At 42.3% G+C, this 22,032-nt stretch overlaps 3 protein-coding genes across 4 annotated transcripts in view; 2 read left to right on the top strand and 1 right to left on the bottom strand.

Moving 5' to 3' along the window:
* The window catches only part of LOC120032405 (serine/threonine-protein kinase 10-like), a 43,626-nt gene extending 34,879 nt beyond the window's left edge, over nucleotides 1–8,747 (bottom strand). The window contains exons 1-2 of the mRNA XM_038978486.1: nucleotides 7,934–8,747; nucleotides 6,202–6,366 (exon numbers count right to left, since the gene is read on the bottom strand). Coding sequence (XP_038834414.1) covers nucleotides 6,202–6,366; nucleotides 7,934–8,086 — 318 coding nt within the window. The 5' untranslated portion in view covers nucleotides 8,087–8,747. The remainder of the gene's footprint in view (nucleotides 1–6,201; nucleotides 6,367–7,933) is intronic.
* A 627-nt stretch (nucleotides 8,748–9,374) lies between these two features.
* On the top strand, nucleotides 9,375–12,432 carry LOC120032875 (CST complex subunit STN1-like). The gene is made up of 9 exons (XM_038979098.1): nucleotides 9,375–9,669; nucleotides 9,760–9,855; nucleotides 9,984–10,061; nucleotides 10,133–10,309; nucleotides 10,483–10,609; nucleotides 10,756–10,906; nucleotides 11,026–11,163; nucleotides 11,395–11,467; nucleotides 11,583–12,432. The coding sequence occupies exons 1-9, from the start codon at nucleotides 9,522–9,524 to the stop codon at nucleotides 11,738–11,740; spliced, it is 1,146 nt and encodes a 381-aa protein (XP_038835026.1). The 5' UTR covers nucleotides 9,375–9,521; the 3' UTR covers nucleotides 11,741–12,432.
* A 377-nt stretch (nucleotides 12,433–12,809) lies between these two features.
* The window catches only part of LOC120032833 (SH3 and PX domain-containing protein 2A-like), a 124,841-nt gene continuing 115,618 nt past the window's right edge, over nucleotides 12,810–22,032 (top strand). For both annotated transcript variants that reach the window (XM_038979035.1, XM_038979036.1), the window contains exon 1: nucleotides 12,810–13,332. In XM_038979035.1, the coding sequence (XP_038834963.1) occupies nucleotides 13,261–13,332 (72 nt within the window). In that variant the 5' untranslated portion in view covers nucleotides 12,810–13,260. The remainder of the gene's footprint in view (nucleotides 13,333–22,032) is intronic.

A 22,032-nucleotide genomic window follows, 5' to 3' on the forward strand; every position in this document is an offset into this window, starting at 1 on the left:
GTGTACCCCACGTTCCAAAACCCTTTATATGGCCTCAGATCTGCCTAGCAACACCATTCCAATTCTCACCGCTTGCTGACATATAGGGGAAGGCGTATGCAGTGCATGTCGACCAATAGAAGACATGCAAATTAATAAACTGACCCTAGAACAGACTGCCTGATTTCAGATTTCTCGCTTCCTGACAGGAAGTTTGCTCCAACTTGAGTTCTGTTTTACTCACAGATATAATTCAAACGGTTTTAGAAACTAGAGAGTGTTTTCTATCTAATAGTAATAATAATATGCATATTGTACGAGCAAGAATTGAGTACGAGGCAGTTTAATTTGGGAATGTAATTATTACAAAGTGAAAACAGCACCCCCTATTGAGAAAAGGTTAACTTCCTGACTGATGTCTTGAGATGTTGCTTCAATACATCCACATAATTTTCCTTGCACATGTCATCTATTTTGTGAAGTGCACCAGTCCCTCCTGCAGCAAAGCACCCCCACAACATGATGCTGCCACCCCCGTGCTTCACGGTTGGGATGGTGTTCTTCGGCTTGCAAGCCTGCCTCTTTTTCCTCCTAACATAACAATGGTCATTATGGCCAAACGGTTCTATTTTTGTTTCATCAGACCAGAGGACATTTCTCCAAAAAGTACAATCTTTGTCCCCATGTGAAGTAGCAAACCGTAGTCTGGCTTTTTTTATGACGGTTTTGGAGCAGTGGCTTCTTACTTGCTGAGCGGCCTTTCAGGTTATGTCAATATAGGACTCGTTTTACTGTGGATATAGATACTTCTGTATCCAGAACCCGTCTCTTTCCTGAACGGTATGACAGCTGCGTGGTCCCATGGTGTTTATACTTGCGTACTATTGTTTGTACAGATGAACGTGGTACCTTCAGCTGTTTGGAAATTTCTCCCAAGGATGAACCAGACTTTTGGAGGTCTACAATATGTTTTTCTGAGGTATTGGCTGATTTCTTTTGATTTTCCCATGATGTCAAGCAAAGAGGCACTGAGTTTGAAGGTAGGCCTTGAAATACATCCACAGGTACACCTCTAATTGACTCAAATGATGTCAATTAGCCTATCAGAAGCTTCTAAAGCCATGACATCATTTTCTGGAATTTTCCAAGCTGTTTAAAAGGCACAGTCAACTTAGTGTATGTAAACTTCTGACCTGCTGGAATTGTGATACAGTGAATTATAAGTGATGCACAAAGTAGATGTCCTAACCGACTTGCCAAAACTATAGTTTGTTAACAAGAAATTTGTAGAGTTGTTGAAAAACGAGTTTTAATGACTCCAACCTAAGTGTATGTAAACTTCCGAGTTCAACTGTATGCATTTATGTATATAACAACAACAAAAATCCCTTATTATGTTCCCCTAACCCTTCCATCCCTCCCCCAATTGGAGTAAACTAATGGACAACAACTCTTAGGCTTCTACTTCCAGCTTATACATACTATATACATTTTACGGACACAGTATATTTTAAAATATTATCTTTTTGTTTGTTTTTAGTCCCATCCTTCAGCTCCACTCAACCCCTCCCATCTATCTCTGAACACCATCCAGTTGATTTCTATTTGCCATATATTTTTTGAACTGTGCTGTGATGTTTTACAAAAAAAGAATCAATTCTTAGTTTAGCCTTATTACAATCATATCAAACATAAAATTCAACAAAAACCTTTCTTTCTACCCAACAAAACTCTTGTAAAAAAAAAAAAAAAAGGCAGTATGCTCCGCCTAGCCTTGAAGCAGTCTTGTCATTCATACAGGCCCTTGTAGTGTTGTTTCACTGGTAGGCGGGCTGTTGTTTTAGTCCAGCTGCATGTACAATAGTGTACAATAGGCCAAACAGTGGGTCTTTACAGTGGCAGGCGGGTAGAGAGGAACTACAAGGCTGTCACCATGACTTCCTCTCCCAGCACACACACAGCCCTCTGAGGAGCCATTCATGTGGTGTAGAGAGAGACGGAGGACACAGCTCTGAGATAGCAGCTGCGTGGCTAAGATCCTAACCAAAGGTTAAAGGTCAGGTAAATTGTGGTTTGTGTGACAAAGATATGCAACATATGAAAAAAAATAGGTATATGATCTGACCCATGATTAGGCCTAACAGTCGAAGGTCAAGTACATTGTGGTTAGGATAGGAAATTAGAATGGCTGAGTCTGCGGATCTGTAGGTAACAGCCCCGTCCCTTTTCCCCAGAGCTGAAGATCTGAATCACGTACTGCGCATGTTTCTTTATCTTTACCCAAATAATGTTGTGGTCACCCTCCATTCACATTTCTCACTGTCAATCGTTAATGATCATTCTTTAAGTTTTACCAGTGAAATGTCCATGAAGCATCTGCATACCAACCATTTGATCTCAATCAGTTTCATGGGGATGTGCATTTACTGTGCCTTCGGAAAGTATTCAGACCCCTCGACTTTTCCCACATTTTGTTACGTTACAGCCTTATTCTAAAACGGATTAAATATATATTTCTCAGAAATACACACACAATACCCCCATAATGATAAAGCGAATGTATACATAAGTATTCAGACCCTTTGCTATGACACTTGAAATTGAGCTCAGGTGCATCCTGTTTCCATTGATCATCCTTGAGATGTTTCCACAACTTAGTTGGAGTTCACATGTGGTAAATTCAATTGATTGGACATGATTTGGAAAGGCACACACCTGTCTATTTAAGGTGTCACAGTTGACAGTGCATGTCAGAGCAAAATCTGAAGATCTGGGGAAGGATACAAAAACATTTCTGCAGCATTAAAGGTCCCCAAAAACACAGTGGCCTCCATCATCTTAAACGAAAGAAGTTTGGAACCACCAAGACTCTTCCTAGAGCTGGCCGTCCGGCCAAATTGAGCAATCGGTGGAGAAGGGACTTGGTTAGGGAGGTGACCAAGAACCTGATGGTCACTGACAGAGCTCTAGAGTTCCTCTGTGGAGATGGAAGAACCTTCCAGAAGGACAGCCATCTCTGCAGCACTCCACCAATCAGGCCTTTATGGTAGAGTGGCCAGACAGAAGCTACTCCTCAGTTAAAGGCACCTGACGGCCCACTTGGAGTCTGCCAAAAGGCACCTAAAGACTCTCAGACCATGAGAAACAAGATTATCTGGCCTGATGAAACCAAGATTGAACTATTTGGCCTGAATGCCAAGCATCACGTCTGGAGGAAACCTGGCACCATCCCTACAGTGAAGCGTGGTGGTGGCAGCATCATGCTGTGGGTATGTTTTTCAGCGGCAGGGACTGGGAGACTAGTCAGAATCGAGGCAAAGATGAACGGCGCAAAGTACAGGAGAGATCCTTGATGAATATCGTCTCCAGAGCACTCAGGACCTCAGACTGGGACGAAGGTTCATCTTCCAACAGGACAACGACCCTAAGCACACAGTCAAGACAACGCAGGAGTGGCTTCGGGACAAGTCTCTGAATGTCCTTGATTGGCCCAGCCAGAGCCCGAACTTGAACCTGATCGAACATCTCTGGAGACACCTGAAAATAGCTGTGCAGCAACGCTCCCCATCCAACCTGACAGCGCTTGAGAGGATCTGCAGAGAAGAAAGGGAAAAACTCCCCATATACAGGTGTGCCAAGCTTGTAGCATCATACCCAAGAAGGCTCAAGGCTGTAATCGCTGCCAAAGTTGCTTCAACAAAGTACTAAGTAAAGGGTCTGAATGTGATATTTCAGTTTTTTATTTTAAAAACCTGTTTTTGATTTGTCATTATGGGGTATTGTGTGTAGATTGTTGAAGGGGAAAAAAATAATTAATCAATTTTAGAATAAGGCTGTAGCCAACAAAATGTGGAAAAAGTCAAAGGGTCTGAATACTTCCCGAAGGCACCGTAGATCTTCTTGAGTTATACAGTGTTGTTTCGAGGTAGCCTACAGTGTTGTTTCGAGGTAGCCTACAGTGTTGTTTCGAGGTAGCCTACAGTGTTGTTTCGAGGTAGCCTACAGTGTTGTTTCGAGGTAGCCTACAGTGTTGTTTCGAGGTAGCCTACAGTGTTGTTTCGAGGTAGCCTACAGTGTTGTTTCGAGGTAGCCTACAGTGTTGTTTCGAGGTAGCCTACAGTGTTGTTTCGAGGTAGCCTACAGTGTTGTTTGGAATGATGTACAGTGAGCGCATTTTTAGAGCAGATGGTGTTAACAAACTGTATCCTACACGTGTTTAGTTTCAATCAAATCACATGTTTTACCTAGTGGCACGTTCTGTTATGTAGAACACTGTCATTATGTGATCTTGCAGACATTGATTCAGCTTTGATCTAACTTTATTAAACAAGCACCGTTCGCCAGAGTAGCCTGTTGTCTACGAGTAGAGCAGAGACTGTGGGCAAAGTAGAGAATCCTGTACATGTGCAGAAGCTTCAGGACCTTTAGCTGGTGGGAAGAAGGGTCCAGAAAAGGGGATTCCACAGCCACTATATAGGGCTAACTCTGGTCTATCCATTAACTTGCAAAGTAGGAACGTACATGGTAAAAGAGTTAGCTTCAGTCACACATTGTGGAAACCTAAGTGAAATTGAGGAAACATAAAATGGCTAAAGTCACTAATCTAACCCTTAAAAACTATAGTGTGGTTACCACATTGTTATTAGAGCCATATCAAATGAGGAAGACAAAATAAATCACGCTCCTCAGACTTGACTTCTACACAACCTTTTAGAACGTCTAGTCTTTCATCTACAGTAAGAGCTCCTGTGCTAATCTCTTGCTCTCTCTATTTACACACCAGCTACCATGTAAGCGGCATGTAGGCGCGGTAGGTAGCCTAGTGGTTAGAGCGTTGGGCCAGTAACCGAAAGGTTGTTAGATCAAATCCCCGAGCTGACAAGGCAAAAATCTGTGGGTTAACTGCCCCTGAACAAGGCAGTTAACCCACTGTTCCTAGGCCGTCATTGTAAATGAGAATTTGTTCTTAACTGACTTGGCTAGTTAAATAAAAAAATACAAATAAAAAGCCTAGATAATAATCAATACACAACCGCCATTGGGCTAGAAGCCATTGTTCGGCAGACAACAGAGAGGAAAGGGCCGGGCACTCAACAGAGCTGCATTGTAACCAAATACTGCAGGTAATCATCACAGCTTTTGATGAGTCCGATTACTGATAATATGTCTATGTGGATGTTTCTATGTCAGCAGGGAGGGAGACACAGGGAGCCACTGTGTCGTACCACTTATTATTTCCCAGCTTGAAAAAAGCAATGGAGCTTTTGTCTCGTTCTCCTTTGGAGCTCTTGGGAGGCTAGGGTATGTAACCTATCAGGTAGCACCTTAGAAGAACTGACCTTGTGGATTTAGACGTTATATTATGTATTATTTGTTGAATCCAGTTTTCCTGAAAAGGTAAAAATACCTTTGTTTTATATGTATTATATTCCTATATAGCTTGTTTCACTTTAGGTGTCCTATGCCAAGAAGACCAAAACAAAACAGACGGGCCCTTATTTACTAGCTAGTTAGATATGATTGAACTACTCCTTGCAATCCCTGAGTGCACAAATGTCCTAATTTATGCATGACCACTTTCCCAATGCAATTATTTCATCGTTATCTTCGGACACAGGGGTGCCCTGGGAAAAGTCATCTGAAACTAGATCCCCAAATCCAATCAAAATTCATAGGAAGTGACCACCATCCCCAAGGTGAGGACTAGAACAATGTGTACACGAAGAGAGGGTTATATGGCTGGACTCTAGTTATTTAGAGAGGTGACAGAAAGACACATCACTCAGTGATATCGTGACGATGAAAAAGGCAATATAATAATACACTGTAATACAAAAAATTAATTTCCATATCAGATATGGCAATAACCTACAAAAAATGCTGCTAGTATCTGTGCTAGTTTGAACTTTGACCCGGGAAGACGATAACAGAGGTCGCGTAGGTGTGAGAGGAGGATGAACATTCCATTGTACTGATGATCGCCATGACACAGGTCAGTCCTCACAACAGCCTAGTTAAGAGGTCCCAACAAAGGATGACACTGCAGCACACTGCTGATCTAAGCTGATTCTCCATGAACCATTCCATCTCACAACCAATGTTCCGGTGAATAGACAGAGTTTGTGCTATTCAGAGATTGTGCTATTACTAACATCAATACACTACTACAGCAGCACCGCTAACAAAGCACAGCCTCCGCTGAGAACGCCACTCCCCACTCACCCATAGCTTGCTGTCGTAGTAGAAGGCGTCCAGCAGCTTCACTATGTTGTGATGGTCGCAGGAGGCCAGGATATCGATCTCTACCATATAGTCCTCCAGCTCCTCCTCCGTCTTGGTATCGATCACTTTAGCTGCAGCCAGAATGCCTGTTAGCTTGTTCTGGGCCTAAGAGACACACAGGCAGAAGTGAGAGGGTTATTAATGGTGGCTTCTGACAATGGAATAGACTTGAGTTCTGTTGACATTAGCAGAAGACGCACCAAGGTTAAGTGAGTGTGTTATTTTGGGGGCTTCGTGACAATGGAAATTATAGAACAGAATGGGTCCCGTTGTTGCTCATAATAGGAGTCAAGAGAGAGTTGAAATCAGATTTCACATGCCGTTCGCAAAAAGCTAAACGCAGCCAACTGACACTTTTTTCAAATGTATTTATCACATCTTTGATGAAAACCCTCACAGCATAAGTCCCAATTCCATTTGAAGTTGAACTGTCTGCCGTTTGTTTTGGTTGTGTCTCATAGCAGGATGTGTTGGATGCGGTCCGCGGTGATATGGGATATGGCACTTCCTCTTAACCTGGGCGTGTTCCTCAGGTCACGTCTGCCATCGAAATGATTTTAATACATTATCCCGTATTATCACATCACACACGCTGGATCCATATTCAGCACACACAAACAGACTCTTCTCTTTCACTATGAATCGATGGGGTGTTTGGAGGCCGGTTCAAATAGGGCGACTCATCATGAGATTGCAACATATTATAGTTGGTATCGTAGAGAACGTTAGAATATTACTGGGAAATGTACTTCCCACAGATGTGCCTCGATTGGATTGTTGTAGCTCTAGTAATGCCAGAAAGGTCCATTATTTACTATTCTTAGGAGTAGTCTTATAGTAAATGTTGTTATGCTTTGTTCATGGAGCAGCCAAGAGTTTGGTAGTAGGCAACTTCACATGGCATCTGTTACTAAACTGACTAAGCCATATGGGATTCTCTACAATAATTAATAGTTCGATTTGGAAAACATAACTGACCACACACAGTTCTATTAATAGATCAGAAATAAATTGAAAACAGAGCACAATCATGGTAGGGATCCAGATAGCTATTATTATACCATTACACCATGCCCAAAAATAGGCTAGTGTCTACAGAAAAACAAACACGCTAATTGGAATAGCGTCGACAAAGCACCCCGCTACTGGTTTTGGCCCTCCACTCACGGGTGATCACATTCAATGTCACTCATGTAAACAAGGCTTTTTGCTCTGCCCATGCATTGAGGTCGGTGAAAACAATGCCACAATGTATTGGGACTCATCTAACATGGTTTAGGGCTGCTGTGAATGGCCTAACAATCAGACTTCAGGAAGAAATAGCTGTGCATGTGTGCGTGCGTGTGTGGACTGGAGGCAGTGTAGTTGCCATTGTTGACCAAAATGAAAAGAATGGCAGTCATTAATCCAATGTTGGGCTTAGTCCTAAACATAGAGTAAGAAGGAACATTTCCAGTCGTAGCCTAAGGGAAGAATTCCAAGGAACACGATGTAGGATATATTACTCCAATGGGTTACAACAGAGTGGACTGAGATGAACACACACACACGACACGATTGATGATTCTTGAAACATGGTTTTAAACTGTAAGTGTAACGTGTTTACAATGTCATCGTCATTGCTACAATGAATCAGAAGAGGTCTACAACGACCCAAAGGGACCTATCCTACCTTATAGACTTTTCCAAAGGCTCCATCCCCCAGTTCGCCAATGATCTCCCATATCTCCTCTGGGTTCTCGTCTCTGTGGACATGCTCGTACTGCTTCTTCTTCTTCTCTGCACCCAATTTAAAGATTTTACGGAAATTGAAAAAGGATGCCATTTTCAAGCCTGCCGTCTTCCGATAGACAGTTGACAAAGGAATGAATATCCAGCAATACAAAGATCATCCGTGCGTTCTACAGCGTAGGACTTGAATGGTTGTGTTGACTTAGGTCCCTCGGTGTGTTCTTCTGAGTCAAGCAGACTCTGAGGTGGCATATTCAATATGTTACAGTATTATAACAATTCAGAATGATTTCAAATACTGTTCAACTGAAATCATTGATGATCAACCCGGTATTATGGCAACGATATCACAGTTACCCCAAAACAAAATGAAGTTCAACCGAGATCATGGCCTATTGTTGATTCTTACACCAACCAATATTCACTTTGATGTCTCCTGGCATTGTATTTCCGTCCAAAGAATAGACTTTCACAGTGCAAAGTAATCACGGGAAGCTGCTGTTGTTCCAGAACAACCCACATTGGCCTGACAACGCAAGCGGCAGGGCTCTTTCCTCAACCAAAGAGCAGACAGTGAAGGTACAGAAACGACCCTTCCAAAGAATTCTATGCCATGAAATGTTATATTCGATCCCCCAAAGTCACTTGAATTTATATATAGCGAATAAAAACACCGTTGGTATAGTAAGACAATCTTCTTTCCCTTGGCGAGGCACGGGGTCCAGTAATCTAGAGGATTTGGTGTCAAATGCGCGTTCATGAGCCCGCAGCTGTAGTTCTTTCACTTCTTCACGCTTGATTGATGGTGGAGGAAAGAGCATCTACAGCGCGTTGTTTCCACCCTCAGCACTGGAGGCTAGCAATATGTGTTAGACATTATTCATAAATTAAAGAAAACTTTTAAATAATATTTTAAGGAGTACGACATTTTGTAGAAGCCTATTCAATACTTTTCTAGCCTAGGCCTATTGTTCAGCCCTGCAACATTTTGTAAATCCTAAGTAAAATTGAACGAGCAAGAAAAGCCATATAGCCTCATTAAAAAGGATAGCACATTTCCCCTAATATTGAAAATGTCCAATTCTGATAATTGCATCAATATGATAGATAATACAGTATCTGATACAATGATAGGTTTCTTTCTTCTCTCATTCAATGGCTTAAAACCACATGTCCCAGATACCCATGCGAGACGTGCATTCGCACGCACAGCCGCAAACTTTTTAACATTGTTATCTTTACCACATTTACATCTATTAATAATCGTCCTTCACGATTAAAAAATGTTTACATAAATGCATGGTTTATTTAATCTGTTCTATTTTCATCTATTTTCTATTTCACGTGACCGGAAACTCGGACTTTTGCGGAAGCTGTGCAAATATTTGCTAAAATCTCAAAACATTTCCCGGGAAAACGAAGTAAAACAAACTAACCAAGCGAGGGAAAGACGAGTAAGCTTTCTTAAGTAGGTTAGCTTGCTACTTTTGGTTGTCTTTGATCGCGTGTAGTGAGTCGCCTATGATGGTATGCAGTCTGAAGCAAAGGAACCAGAGGAGGATAGTGTATGGGAGGAACCTCCTTCAGTGCTGTGGGGACTGGACCCAATGTTCAACGCTTTCAACAGGCTCTATGTCAAAGACATCCTACAGATGAGAGAGTCCTGTCAAGTGTCAGGTATTGTTACCTTCAGTTTTGACAACATGAATGCCACTGTCATGTTTATTCAACTTTACTAGCTAACACATTTCATTTCCCCTAACCTAGGGATATATTTCTACAACTCTCACCCGATATTCAAAGTTGATGTGCTCGGGACTGTGGTGTACAAGCGAGAGCGAGAAGACTTCTTCTGTTACGGAGGTAATGATGAAGCTCAAGTGATTCGTTTGAAATATTCCTACTTTGTCTCTTCATATCAAACTATTATCCACATGCAAATATTGAGTCCATGTAAATCCAATATGGTTGCTGTTATAATTGCTTTACAGTTGATGATGGTACTGGTGTTATAAACAGCCTTTGCTGGAAAGATGAACAGTGGAGGGATCAAGGTGACCCTGCTACATGTAAGTGCAGATATTCTCATTATAACTATGTCAGCCCTGTTCAGATTCACGGTTGGCTGTATCATCTTCAGCAGGAGCAAGGTCTTTCGGTAGCAGCGCACGTGGAGACTTCAACCCAGCCAACGAGCTGAAGAAACTACGGCAAGCCCAACACAGCAGCTCCCACCTGGAGATAGGAGAACTGCTCAGGGTGCGAGGGCCCGTCAAGACCTCCAGACAACAGCGAGAGATAATGGCCTCTACATACTGTGAGTGGAGAGGTGACACATGTGAATATGGTCACACAGACGCGGGCATGCACGGTCATGCGCATATGGACACACACACACACTTCTGCATTTCGCAACTATACACAGTTTATTAAACCTGACTTATTGTTGTCCATACAATCTCTATTGGCCCCCCAATTCGTTGGTTGTAGATAAAGTGTCAGACCCGGTGATGGCGGTCCAGATATCCTGGATGATGGAGGTTCCTCAGCTCTACAGACAGTGCTATGATAAACCATTCCATCTGGACAGCAGTGCACAGAACCCTAACATTCAAGGGTAGGTCTGATAATCTCTAGCTGTATTCAATTGATGGTCAGTGAGGAGCAGCATCATTTTGGCTATTATGTATGATATTTCTTCAAACTTTGATTTTACTGACATTTTTGTGAATATCTTTATGGCTTATTTGGTATTTCCTACAGTGGTTCTGCTTCCTACCTGCTTGGCAGAGCCACTCGTATCCTGAAGGACTTCCTGAAAGAGAAAGAAGTCACCAGGTTCAGACCCTATGATGTCCAGGACCTTTTACAGCCTCTGGTCTCCAGACAACCTCAGAAGACAGCATCAGAACAGGTAGAACATCTATGAACATCTATGTAGGCCTATAAAGGGTTTGTGAAGGCATCATTAAGCTTTTAAGTTGTTCATTTTAAAGTGGGACTGCATTTTTTTCAAATGTGATTTGATGCTAGGAGCCTGAGGCTGGTCCATCATCGGGTCCACCAACATCTTTCAAACAGCTCAGGGAGCTACTCCAGAAGAGCCTTCAGATCCTGCAGGACGAAGGCCTGGTGTTCCGCAAGGTCAAATCTCAGGATGAAGTCTACCATGTAAGCAGCAGCAGCACATCAAGATGGATGTCACAGAGGATCTAAGTGCTATGTGAAGCTCATCAAACACATTGACCCTGAGGCTCATGGGATGTGGGACACAAGCAAAGTGCTCAGCATACAAGAATGAAAGATTTTGAGACTGATCTTTCATTGTATTACTGTGGTGACTGAGGGTTATATTGGAACGACACAAGTAAGTATTGATTCTACTGTATTTCGCCCCTTTAGGTAACGGAACAGGACAAGGATCTTCTCATGGCAATCAGAGACATTCTTCGGGAAGATTGCAGACGAGAGAAATGTAAGGGCATTTCCCCTCTTCTTACTCCTTCAGAGTACTTTACAATATACTGCTCCTCCAGTGCTATAACAGGGTATTATAATATGTATTGATGGTCTTTCTCTCGCGTTGCCAGATGCGGAAAAGGGTTGCCACATCCTGCACGTCCTGTCCAGTGTGAGACAGAGGTACAGTCGCAACGTGAGCAAGGCAGCCTTGGAGCTGGTCCTCAAAGCTCTGGAGTGTAATAGTGATATCATCAGCACCAGCGACAGTCATTACACTATCCTCTGACGCTGACTTAGACATTCTGGGACATTCCACAAACTGTCTGAAATGGAGTGAAACGGGGAGGTACCATCCGACCTTGTCCAATAAGAAACGCATGTTTTTGTTTTCCGTTGGAAAAAAATATATAACGTGTGACCTAATAAATATGACCCTTAATACATTTGATTATTACTTAACATGGCCATCTTCAAGATATCAGGTGCTATCAATCATGCTAGAGCTATGTACATTTGTAAGAATGTATATTTAAAGAGTACAGGACAAGCTGTTTTGTGCAATATATATATTTTTTTAAATGTGCAAAAGTTGTGTAAATGATGTGTATAATAACTGGATTTAGAATTCAACTTGGAGCATATGTTCATTTTGCACACGGGGGCAGTATTTCGTCGTTTAATATGCACCGCGATGCAGCCCATCGCTGATTGGTCCACTTTGAAACATCTGTATCCATACGTCCAAGCTATTGATGAGAGCAGCCTATAGCGTCTTATGACTCAGTTGCCACCTCTGTCAAAGAAACTGCGAGGCATAAGAAGCAATATATGGACTAGTTTATGCTATCTAGGCCTATGGAACAAATAGGTTGTTATAGCTATTTGTAGCCTTTTTAATTGTTTTTTAACCATAAATGTTTTTGATAAGGGAGAGAATTGAATTGTTATGCTGAAACCAATCACATCCATAAAAAGTATCCTTACATGGTCCAAGCGCAGTGTGACGTTCACATTTTTCTTGTCATTAGCTACATTGTAGCCACTCTTGGGAGCACTTTAAGGAAACGTTACAGCTTGTGAAGAGTATTACAATGCTTACGCATCTTTTCCAACATCATATCTAAATGTTTACAAACATATAGACATTTCCAAGATACTCAGAACTAGATGCAAGTATTCCATAAACTATGAGCTGGAATGGGACTTCAACCTTCTAGCACAGTTTACCTCAAGTGCTTCATCCCACTGGAGGACGCACGACAAGCAAGCCCATCCCACTAGCCCCCCCCCCCCCCAAAAAAAAAGAATTGCTCTGCGCCTTGCTTGCTTCTGGAGGCATTTGGCGGTGAATTCGGTGGCTTTTTTTTGCCTACCCCAACCCTATATAGCCTACAGGTATGCACCCCTCGCCGAAGGTATTGTGGTCCACACAAAGGAACTCGCTCCACTTTCCTATTTGAGGTGACCTCCTTCTCAGCACGCGACCGCTGGCCAGCCTGCCTTGTTGTCCAACGTGAAGATCTCGCCTTTTGGATTTCGGGCAGAATGTTTTAGCCATATATAAAGATAGATTCTCAATTGATAGGGACTATGATATATTCTGCATTTGGGTATGTTACGCATTGTCAAGGCAAGACATTTGATTCCTTGCGCCTGAACATTAGCTAGAATCGACAACCCAATCAATGAATGTCCTTTTTGAATTCTTCTCCAACGTTTCTTGAACTGCAGAGGCTATAGCCTACTACAGAAACTGGAATATTGCATTTATTGTATGTGTACGCTGTAGCCATTTCCAACGTCAAGATGCAGTTTCGGACAGTGTTGGATGTAAAAGTCGTGGACGTGGAGAAGCGGCGCAATCCGTCCAAACATTACGTGAGTAGGATATACCCCTCACCATTTATCTACCTACCTGGTTCCATTCAAAATCCGAACTACAATGACTACCTCATATATTCTGTATATATTTACGAATAGAATACACGGTGAAAGGTTTCACCACTTATAGCCTATACCAGTCATCGCAGCTCATCACAGTTTTGATTAAACTAGCCAATGATTCATGAGTTATTAATTCAGTCTGCCAATCAATATCTCCATTTATCAAATTGTGTAGGAGATGATATATTCTGTGTATGGCACTGGCCTCTTAGAACATATATGTCATTCTTGCCATTCATTTGAATGTGTTATAGCCTAACCAATGAATGTAAAGAAGGGTTATAACTAGTGACAATACAGACACTATAAGTAATGACAGGTTACAACTGTGCCATATCTTTTTCAATAACATGGGAACCCGAACTGTAATGCATTATTCAACTGGAACTAATATAGACTCGTTTTGTATATCTAGGGAGTTTCTTAGAATACCACATCTGTAGAGACTAGGTCATGAGAACGATAACAACCGTTGTCATAAATGGTGGTATGACATACTACTTATGACGTAAGTTGTCCAGTGTGGCTCAGTTGGTAGAGCATGGCGCTTGCACCGCCAGGGTTGTGGGTTTGATTCCCGGGGCCACTCGTTCGTAAAATGTACCCACGTATGACTAAGTCGCTTTGGATAAAAGCATCTGCCAAATGGCATATATTATATTATAAATCACAAGACCTGACATAGTTTATTGCCGATTCAAGCTAAAACAAATTTAATTAGACGGATTCACTGTTAGTACCGTACTTCCTGTCTAGAATCATGCAGGCGTTAGCCAAAGTGAATGATTGGATAGACTACCCTTAAATGTTTATCATAAACTCATCTATTAGTTTAGTAGTCATCCTCGGTGTTGTACAATTGAACACAGAACTACTGTAGTCTACCTATGGGTCCCTCAAGGCAGCTTACTGTACTCTTGGGAAAGTGATATTTTTGAACTTTGCCTACAGCAGGCATACGAATCAATATCTCATTACACTCCAGACTCCTGGGACCGCTATACATCGCTAACAAACAAGTTATTATAAATCTCATTAAATATGATCATACTGGATGTTGTCAACTCAAACACTCCATGTTGCTGTTGAAATAATCATGCACTCAGGCAAATATATTATATTTTCAGAATTTGCCTGTAGTGTGCTTATACATCAATATCTCTTTAAGATTTACACACATGCAGGCTTTTGGGATGTCATAGCTTACAGACCATATATTATACCTAACCTGCAAGGAACATCATGCACCAACAGCCATCAGATCCACATAGACCTACTCAACCATTAGACGTACTACATGTATTGCATGTTGTTAGTTGTTGCTGGTGATTCCCAGGCCAGTGTTGTGTTCAGTTGTGTTTTAGGGCTGTGCAGTCTCATAGGCCTCTCTCTGGCCTAGTTTCCGTTGCTACCATGCCCCTGGGATCACCGCTAGCTAGTCACTGTGAGAAGAAACTGGAGGGAGTAATCCCCAGACTGTGTGTGTGTGTGTGTGTGTGTGTGTGTGTGTGTGTGTGTGTGTGTGTGTGTGTGTGTGTGTGTGTGTGTGTGTGTGTGTGTGTGTGTGTGTGTGTGTGTGAGCGTGAGTGTTTGTGTGAAAGAGAGAAGTGTGTGTGTGAGCGAGAGGGAGAGAGAGAAAGATTCTGTCCCTCCACCAATCTCAACACTGTTGGTGAAAACAGCTGGAAACGCTTATCCTATGAGAACAGAGTGAGAGAAAGGGAATGAGACACAAGTCTTTGTCAGGGGTGAAGTGGTCATGTGACCCAGGGGGACACATCTGCTTAGACACAGAAGCTATTACAACACCGCTTCTGTCTTGTTCAGGTGAGATGAGTGTTTAAAGAGCTGGTAGCAATCCAGCAGTATTTGCTTTTCAAATGAAGCCACCGCTACTCATTCAAGCCAACAACACTTGGAAACCTTTTGGACGTCCCTTTAGTCAGAACCAGCCGTGCTAGTTGTTGTTCAGCATCGTAAAACAGCCCTCATGGGATTGTTTCCTATTGAAATATTTATTAAGTCATCAAAAACAGAATGATGACCTGAGTGAAAAGGTCTCTGTTTTCGAATGGTTACTGCTCACTGAGAGAATCACATTCAAGGGTTTTTATTAGGCCAGGCTTTAGGCTTGGCCCGTTGTTTTCCTCAGTTTGACGATGATAGGGTCCAGCAGGAAAGAGAGTGGTGTCTGTATGTGTGTGAGTCAGGGTGATGTGCTGACGTCTGTCGTCAGTGAAGTCATTGTACTCTGTTCACTTCACACAGGCTTCGCCCCGTCACTGAACAAGAGGCCTTGGAAGTGTGTGTGTGTGTGTGTGTGTGTGCGTTACATTTGATCGTGTGTGCCATTTTATCTATCCTCTCTTCCAGCTCGAAATGAGAACTCATACAAGCTCAGATCTCAATCTTGTTTTATGCAAACTGTTCCCGAAAATTTGAACAGAGCCTGGAAAAAGGTCCTTTCATTACTCAGCCCCCCTAGTCTGGAATTCCCTCCAAGCCACCCTAAAACTACAGGACCTGGTGTCCCTGGAGGAGTTCAAAGGGCAAATAGATGAACAGGTTGTTGAGACATGTAGCTGTTTCTAGTTGTCTCCCGATGTCACTAGTTTGCGTTGCCTTGTAAGGAAGCATGTGGTTTTAAATGACACATACATACATCTACTGTTTGTATTTGTGCTGTTGCCAGTGTCTTCTGTCTGTGTTGTCCGTTTTGTATTATATCATCTTTAATCATTGTTTTATCCCCTGGCCCCACATGAAGCGTTTTGCCTCGTCAGGCCGTCATTGTATACTGAACAAAAATATAAACGCAACATGTAAAGTGTTTGTCCCATGTTTCATGAGCCGAATTTAAAGATCCCAGAAATGTCCATGAACACAAAAAGCTTATTTCTCTAAAATGTTGTGGACAAATTGGTTTACATCCCTGTTAGTGAGCATTTCTGCTTTGCCAAGATAATCCATCCACCTGACAGGTGTTGCATATCAAGAAGCTGATTAAACAGCATTATTATTAAACAGGTCCACCTTGCGCTGGGGACAATAAAAGTCCACTCTGAAATGTGCAGTTTTATTACACAACACAATGCCACAGATGTCTCATGTTTTGAGGGAGCATGCAACTGGCATGCTGACTGCAGGTATGTCCACCATAGCTCTTGCTGGAGAATTGAATGTTCTGAAACAAATCTGTAAATGTTCCAGTTCTTGCATAGCCTGCATCACCAGACATGTCACCCATTGAGCATGTTTGGGATGCTCTGGATGGATGTATACAACAACGTGTTTTTAGTTCCGCCAATATCCAGCAATTTCACACAGCTATTGAAGACAACAAGGCCACAATCAACAGCCTGATAATCTCTATGCAAGCAGATGTGTTGCGCTGCATGAGGCAAATGGTTGTCACACCAGATACTAACTGGTTTTCTGATCTATGCCCCCACCTTTTTTTTAAAGGTGTCTGTGACTAACAAATGCATATCTGTATTCCCAGTTATATGAAATCCATAGATTAGGCCATAACTCATTATTTTTCTTTAAAAATTAAAAAAATTATTTTATCCCATTTTCTCCCCAATTTTCGTGGTATCCAATCGCTAGTAATTACTATCTTGTCTCATCGCTACAGCTCCCGTACGGGCTCGGGAGAGACGAAGGTCGAAAGCCATGCGTCCTCCGAAGCACAACCCAACCAAGCCGCACTGCTTCTTAACACAGCGCGCCTCCAACCCGGAAGCCAGCCGCACCAATGTGTCGGAGGAAACACCGTGTACCTGGCCCCCTTGGTTAGCGCGCACTGCGCCCGGCCCGCCACAGGAGTCGCTGGAGCGCGATGAGACAAGGATATCCCTACCGGCCAAACCCTCCCTAACCCGGACGACGCTATGCCAATTGTGCGTCGCCCCACGGACCTCCCGGTCGCGGCCGGCTGCGACAGAGCCTGGGCGCGAACCCAGAGACTCTGGTGGCGCAGCTAGCACTGCGATGCATTGCCCTAGACCACTGCGCCACCCGGGAGGCCCAGGGCATAACTCATTTATTTCAATTGACTGATTTCCTTATATGAACTGTAACACAGTAAAATCTTTCAAATTGTTGCATGTTGTGTTTATAATTTTTTTCAGTATAAATAAGAATGTGTTATTGATTGACTTGCCTGGTTAAATAAATCAAATAAAAAGGAGGGATTAGTGGATTTTATTACTGGAGCCCTGAACACATGTTGCTGAATGTCTCAACAACAGACAGATGTTGTCTAGTCACTTTGGAGAACTTTATTTGTCTGGAACAGTGGGAAGTCTTTTTCAACCTAAGTCTTTATGATTACTATAAAACAAACAGATTATTACAAGATGGGATGTGTATTAGGCAACACGTCTTAATCATCACCAACATGTACAAACAGTTATTTTTTATATATATATATTTTTTACAATATAAAATATGTAGCACATCCCATTATTTTGATATCCAGTAAACCACATGAAACATTGCCCCTGGCTCCATGTCATTTCTGTATGTCGACACATTCAGGAATCACAATGCGAAGACGGACGACAAGGGTGGGCATTATGTGGGGCTTGCAATGGTAGCCCTTGCCCTTACCGTGAGAAATTGGCCATACAGTATACTGCAACTGTACCTCACTGTGTGTGTAGTCTAGCAATGTGGCAATTTCAAAGTGAGGTCTCTAGGATTGCGTAACCAAGCTGTACTGATTGAAACAGGATACAATGAACAACTCTATGTGGATTGTTCTACTGTACATGACAAGACTGAAAGCAGAGAGTGAGAGAGGTAAGGGGAGAGAGAGAGGAGGAAATGACAGCTGAATGGACACTTTTCCGCTTTTTCCTTATCCCTCTCAGAAAAACTTCTGTTTGCCTGGTCTAGGCCTTCTCTTCCTGTTTCCTGTTGGCTGCTGCACTCTTAGAAAAAAGGGTTCCAAAAGGGTTCTTCGGCTGTCCCGATAGGAGAACCCTTTTTGGTTCCAGATAGAACCCTTTTGGGTTCCAGGTGGGACCCTTTTGGGTGCCATTTAGAACCTTCTGTGGAAAGGGTTCTACATGGAACCACAAAGAGATTTACATGGAACCAAAAGGGTTCTATCTGGAACCAAAAAGGGTTCTTCAAGGGGTTATCCTATGGGGACAGCTGAAGAACCCTTTTAGGTTCTAGATGCCACCTTTTTTTCTAAGGGTGTGGTTAGGGAGAGGAAGAGAGAGAGAAAGGAGGCATGCACTTCCTATGCCCTGGGTAGAGAACGTGGAGAGAGGCGAAGGATGTGAAAACTGATAAGGACCACAGTTTTAGGAGGGGTGTTTGTGTTGGTGGGCGATCAAGGGCAGTATATTGGCAGAGCTTATGCAAACCTGTATTAAAGGGGTTTCCCACCATAGAGCCACTGCCAAACCAAAGCCCTTGGTCTAGTTAAAGTTAGACTTGGATGGCAGGCTGTTTTCGTTCTCTTGGTACAGTATGACCTGGTGAATGAGTAGAGGAGATACACACACATGGACCACACAGGAAGCTGCTGAGTGAGGCTTATAATAATGTCTGGAATGGAGTGAATGAAACAGAATGAGATACCGTTCCATTCACTCCATTCCAGACATTATGAGAAGCCCTCAGCAGCTTCCTGTCGTCCACTTGTGTGGATCTCCTCTTCTCATGTGCTTGTTGAGTTCGATACCAGTCCATTTATTCTGTTACCGTGAGCCTGTCCTCCCCAGTGAAGGTGCCACAGACACGCATGTGCACGTCTTCAAGCTGTCGTGTCATCCGTAACCTCTTTTCACCTGTTTGTTTAATAAATCTGTCTCTATTAGCTTAGTTGTGGTTATTATGGAAAGGGGATTTCCCTTTAGACCTATTCTCAAGCGAATGATTTTTCCATCCTTGTACTTCATTCAATCCCCACGCATAATCCATATGAAAGTCATCTGGCTGGCAGTATGTAATGCCTTTCTGTTTTAGACGTTAGGTTAAGTATAGTGTTTTAGGCGGGGTTCGGTGTAATTTTGTGGCTAGGCCCACAGTCTATGCTCCACCAAGCCCTCTGCTCAGCCCTCCTCACTCTTAAACTAGGAAACTGGGAAACACAAGGGTTCTACAGAGACGGTAAGTCATTTTCTCCATTCGTAGACACAAACTATTGTAGTTTGGTTTATTTAGAGTCTTATATTGTGGTTGCTAGTCACTATATGTGGTGGAAAAGGGTGATTAATTTGTGAAAAGCTGAATAAAAGCTGTCAAACCATAACTAAGCTAATCATAGCAATGTGTAGCCTATGATTCGTGGTTGATTCATTGAAGAAATCAGAGATCCAATTTGCTCTTTTTAATCTTTCTCCGAAATGCCGGACATGAATGAGACTTACATTTACATTTACATTTAAGTCATTTAACAGACTTGATGGCAAGAGATGATGACGAACAAGGGCTTTCTCTTGCTAGGTCTGGGTGTCTGGGACACAAACTTGTTTGATTCATTTGTATTTGTCCATGCATGTACTTTCCCTCTTTGTTTTTCAATGTCTCATCAAACCCATTTGGCTGTTGACATGAGTGCAGAAGAATAGAATTGAATAAAAATTGAATATAATATAATATTTATTTGCTGTATTTCTTTTGGTTGCTGATGTCGCAGGGTATCCAGAGAGTAATACATGTAATTATATTGTAATAAACTATTATAAATAATTAAAATCACAGTAATAAACTGAATCACCATTTATAGCCGAACTAATTACCTTAACCTCCTATTTATATGATATATTATGTAATCTGCTACAGTGATTTACGATTTAGGTTGGGCCCATTGTTTACATAAATCTCCCCCACCCATCTAGCTGTCAAATGTTCCGGTTGCCAAACCAAGAAGTGGGTCTGATGGTAACAGCTGATCTTTAGAAGCTAGGGCTAGCGTGCCAGCCAGTACAGGTTTACGACTGGATTGCCAAGAGTGATTATGCAGGAAATGTTTAATGGTGTTAAATCTGGGTTCTCTGTGTACTGTAAGTACAAATCAAATTTTATTTGTATTTATGTGTCGAATACAACAGGTATTCGGTATGCACCTTACAGTGAAATGCTTACTTGCAAGCCCTTAACCAACAATGCAGTTTCAAAAAAAGGAAAAAAAAGAAAGAAAAGTAACAAATAATTAAAGAGCAGCCGTAAAATAACAATAGCCAGGCTATGTACACGGGGTTCCGGTTAGTCGAGGTAATTGAGGTAATATGTACATGTAGGTAGAGTTATTAAAGTGACTATGCATAGATAACAACAGAAAGTAGCAGCAGCATAAAAGAGGGGGGCATTGCAAATAGTCTGGGTAGCCATTTGATTAGATGTTCAGGAGTCTTATGGCTTGGGGGAAGAAGCTGTTTAGAAGCCTCTTGGACTTAGACTTGGTGCCCCTGTACCGCTTGCGTGCGGTAGCAGAGAGAACAGTCTATGACTAGGGTGGCTGGGGTCTTTGAAAATTTTTAGGGCCTTCCTCTGACACTGCCTGGTATAGAGATCCTGGATGGCAGGCAGCTTGGCCCCAATGATGTACTAGACTGTACGCACTACCCTCTGTAGTGCCTTGCGGTCGGAGGAGTGATGCAACCCGTCAGGATGCTCTCAATGGTGCAGTTGGTTTTGTCGTTCCCTCTTCATGACTGTCTTGGTGTGCTTGGACCATGTTAGTTTGTTGGTGATGTGGACACCAAGGAACTACAGTGTCGTAGAATAGAGGGTGTTATGCAGTAAAGGTAATGTTGGGTAATGTATAAACTTATTTATACATTTTGTAAACTTTTTGTTTTGTCTCTTTTGTTTTCTGTTTTGGAACTGCAACATTGTTTGATTTGCCCAGACATGCATACTATTGAAGAATGTCTAACCGTATGGCAAGGCCAGGATTTTATCTTGACTTGAACGATGCAGCAACACTTGACTACACACCATCTGGGATTCCATCAGCACACCTTCTGTTGCTGTGAAGACAACTCACTCTTATAACGCTGTGTTGTTCAAATGTGTTAAACCTTTGTAAAATGAGAAAACAAATCTAACTCCCTCTAACTGACAGTTAGTGAGTAACTTTGTGTGTGTGTGTGTGTTTGGTCCCCGAAAAAAATGATTCAGAGTGTTTTGGCTGTGTGGACCATCAGGTGCTCACGACTGGCTGTACTTGAACCATGAGTCAACCTGCAATGCATCGACATGCTATTTTAAAACGTTGCTGGAATTTTTTACCCTCATCTGAGAGTCGATGAAAAAATTACTTTTCAAGCTGTCAAATTTTTCACAAGTCAATCCTATATCAATCCAGAAATATAATTGAGGTGACACCTACAGTATAGGTTTGTTTTGCTTTCAGGTAGTGATGGGCTGTACTAGGCTGTTAACTCACATTCAATCCCATTCACTCCCTGAGGGATGATATAGTCTATTTTAGGTTGGACACAGGCATTAGGTTTAAGCTTGATATTTTGGGCATGGGTTGTGTGTGGTGTGGATATAGACTAGTTCTGTTTTCCATTGTGGTTGCTATGAGGACAGATCCATCTGTTCTGCTGGTTGGGATGGGATCGTTTTAACTGAGTCCGTGTCTTCCTTCCTCTTCCCTCCCTC

This window comes from Salvelinus namaycush, chromosome 39 (assembly GCF_016432855.1).
Source record: "Salvelinus namaycush isolate Seneca chromosome 39, SaNama_1.0, whole genome shotgun sequence".
Lineage (NCBI taxonomy): Eukaryota > Metazoa > Chordata > Actinopteri > Salmoniformes > Salmonidae > Salvelinus > Salvelinus namaycush.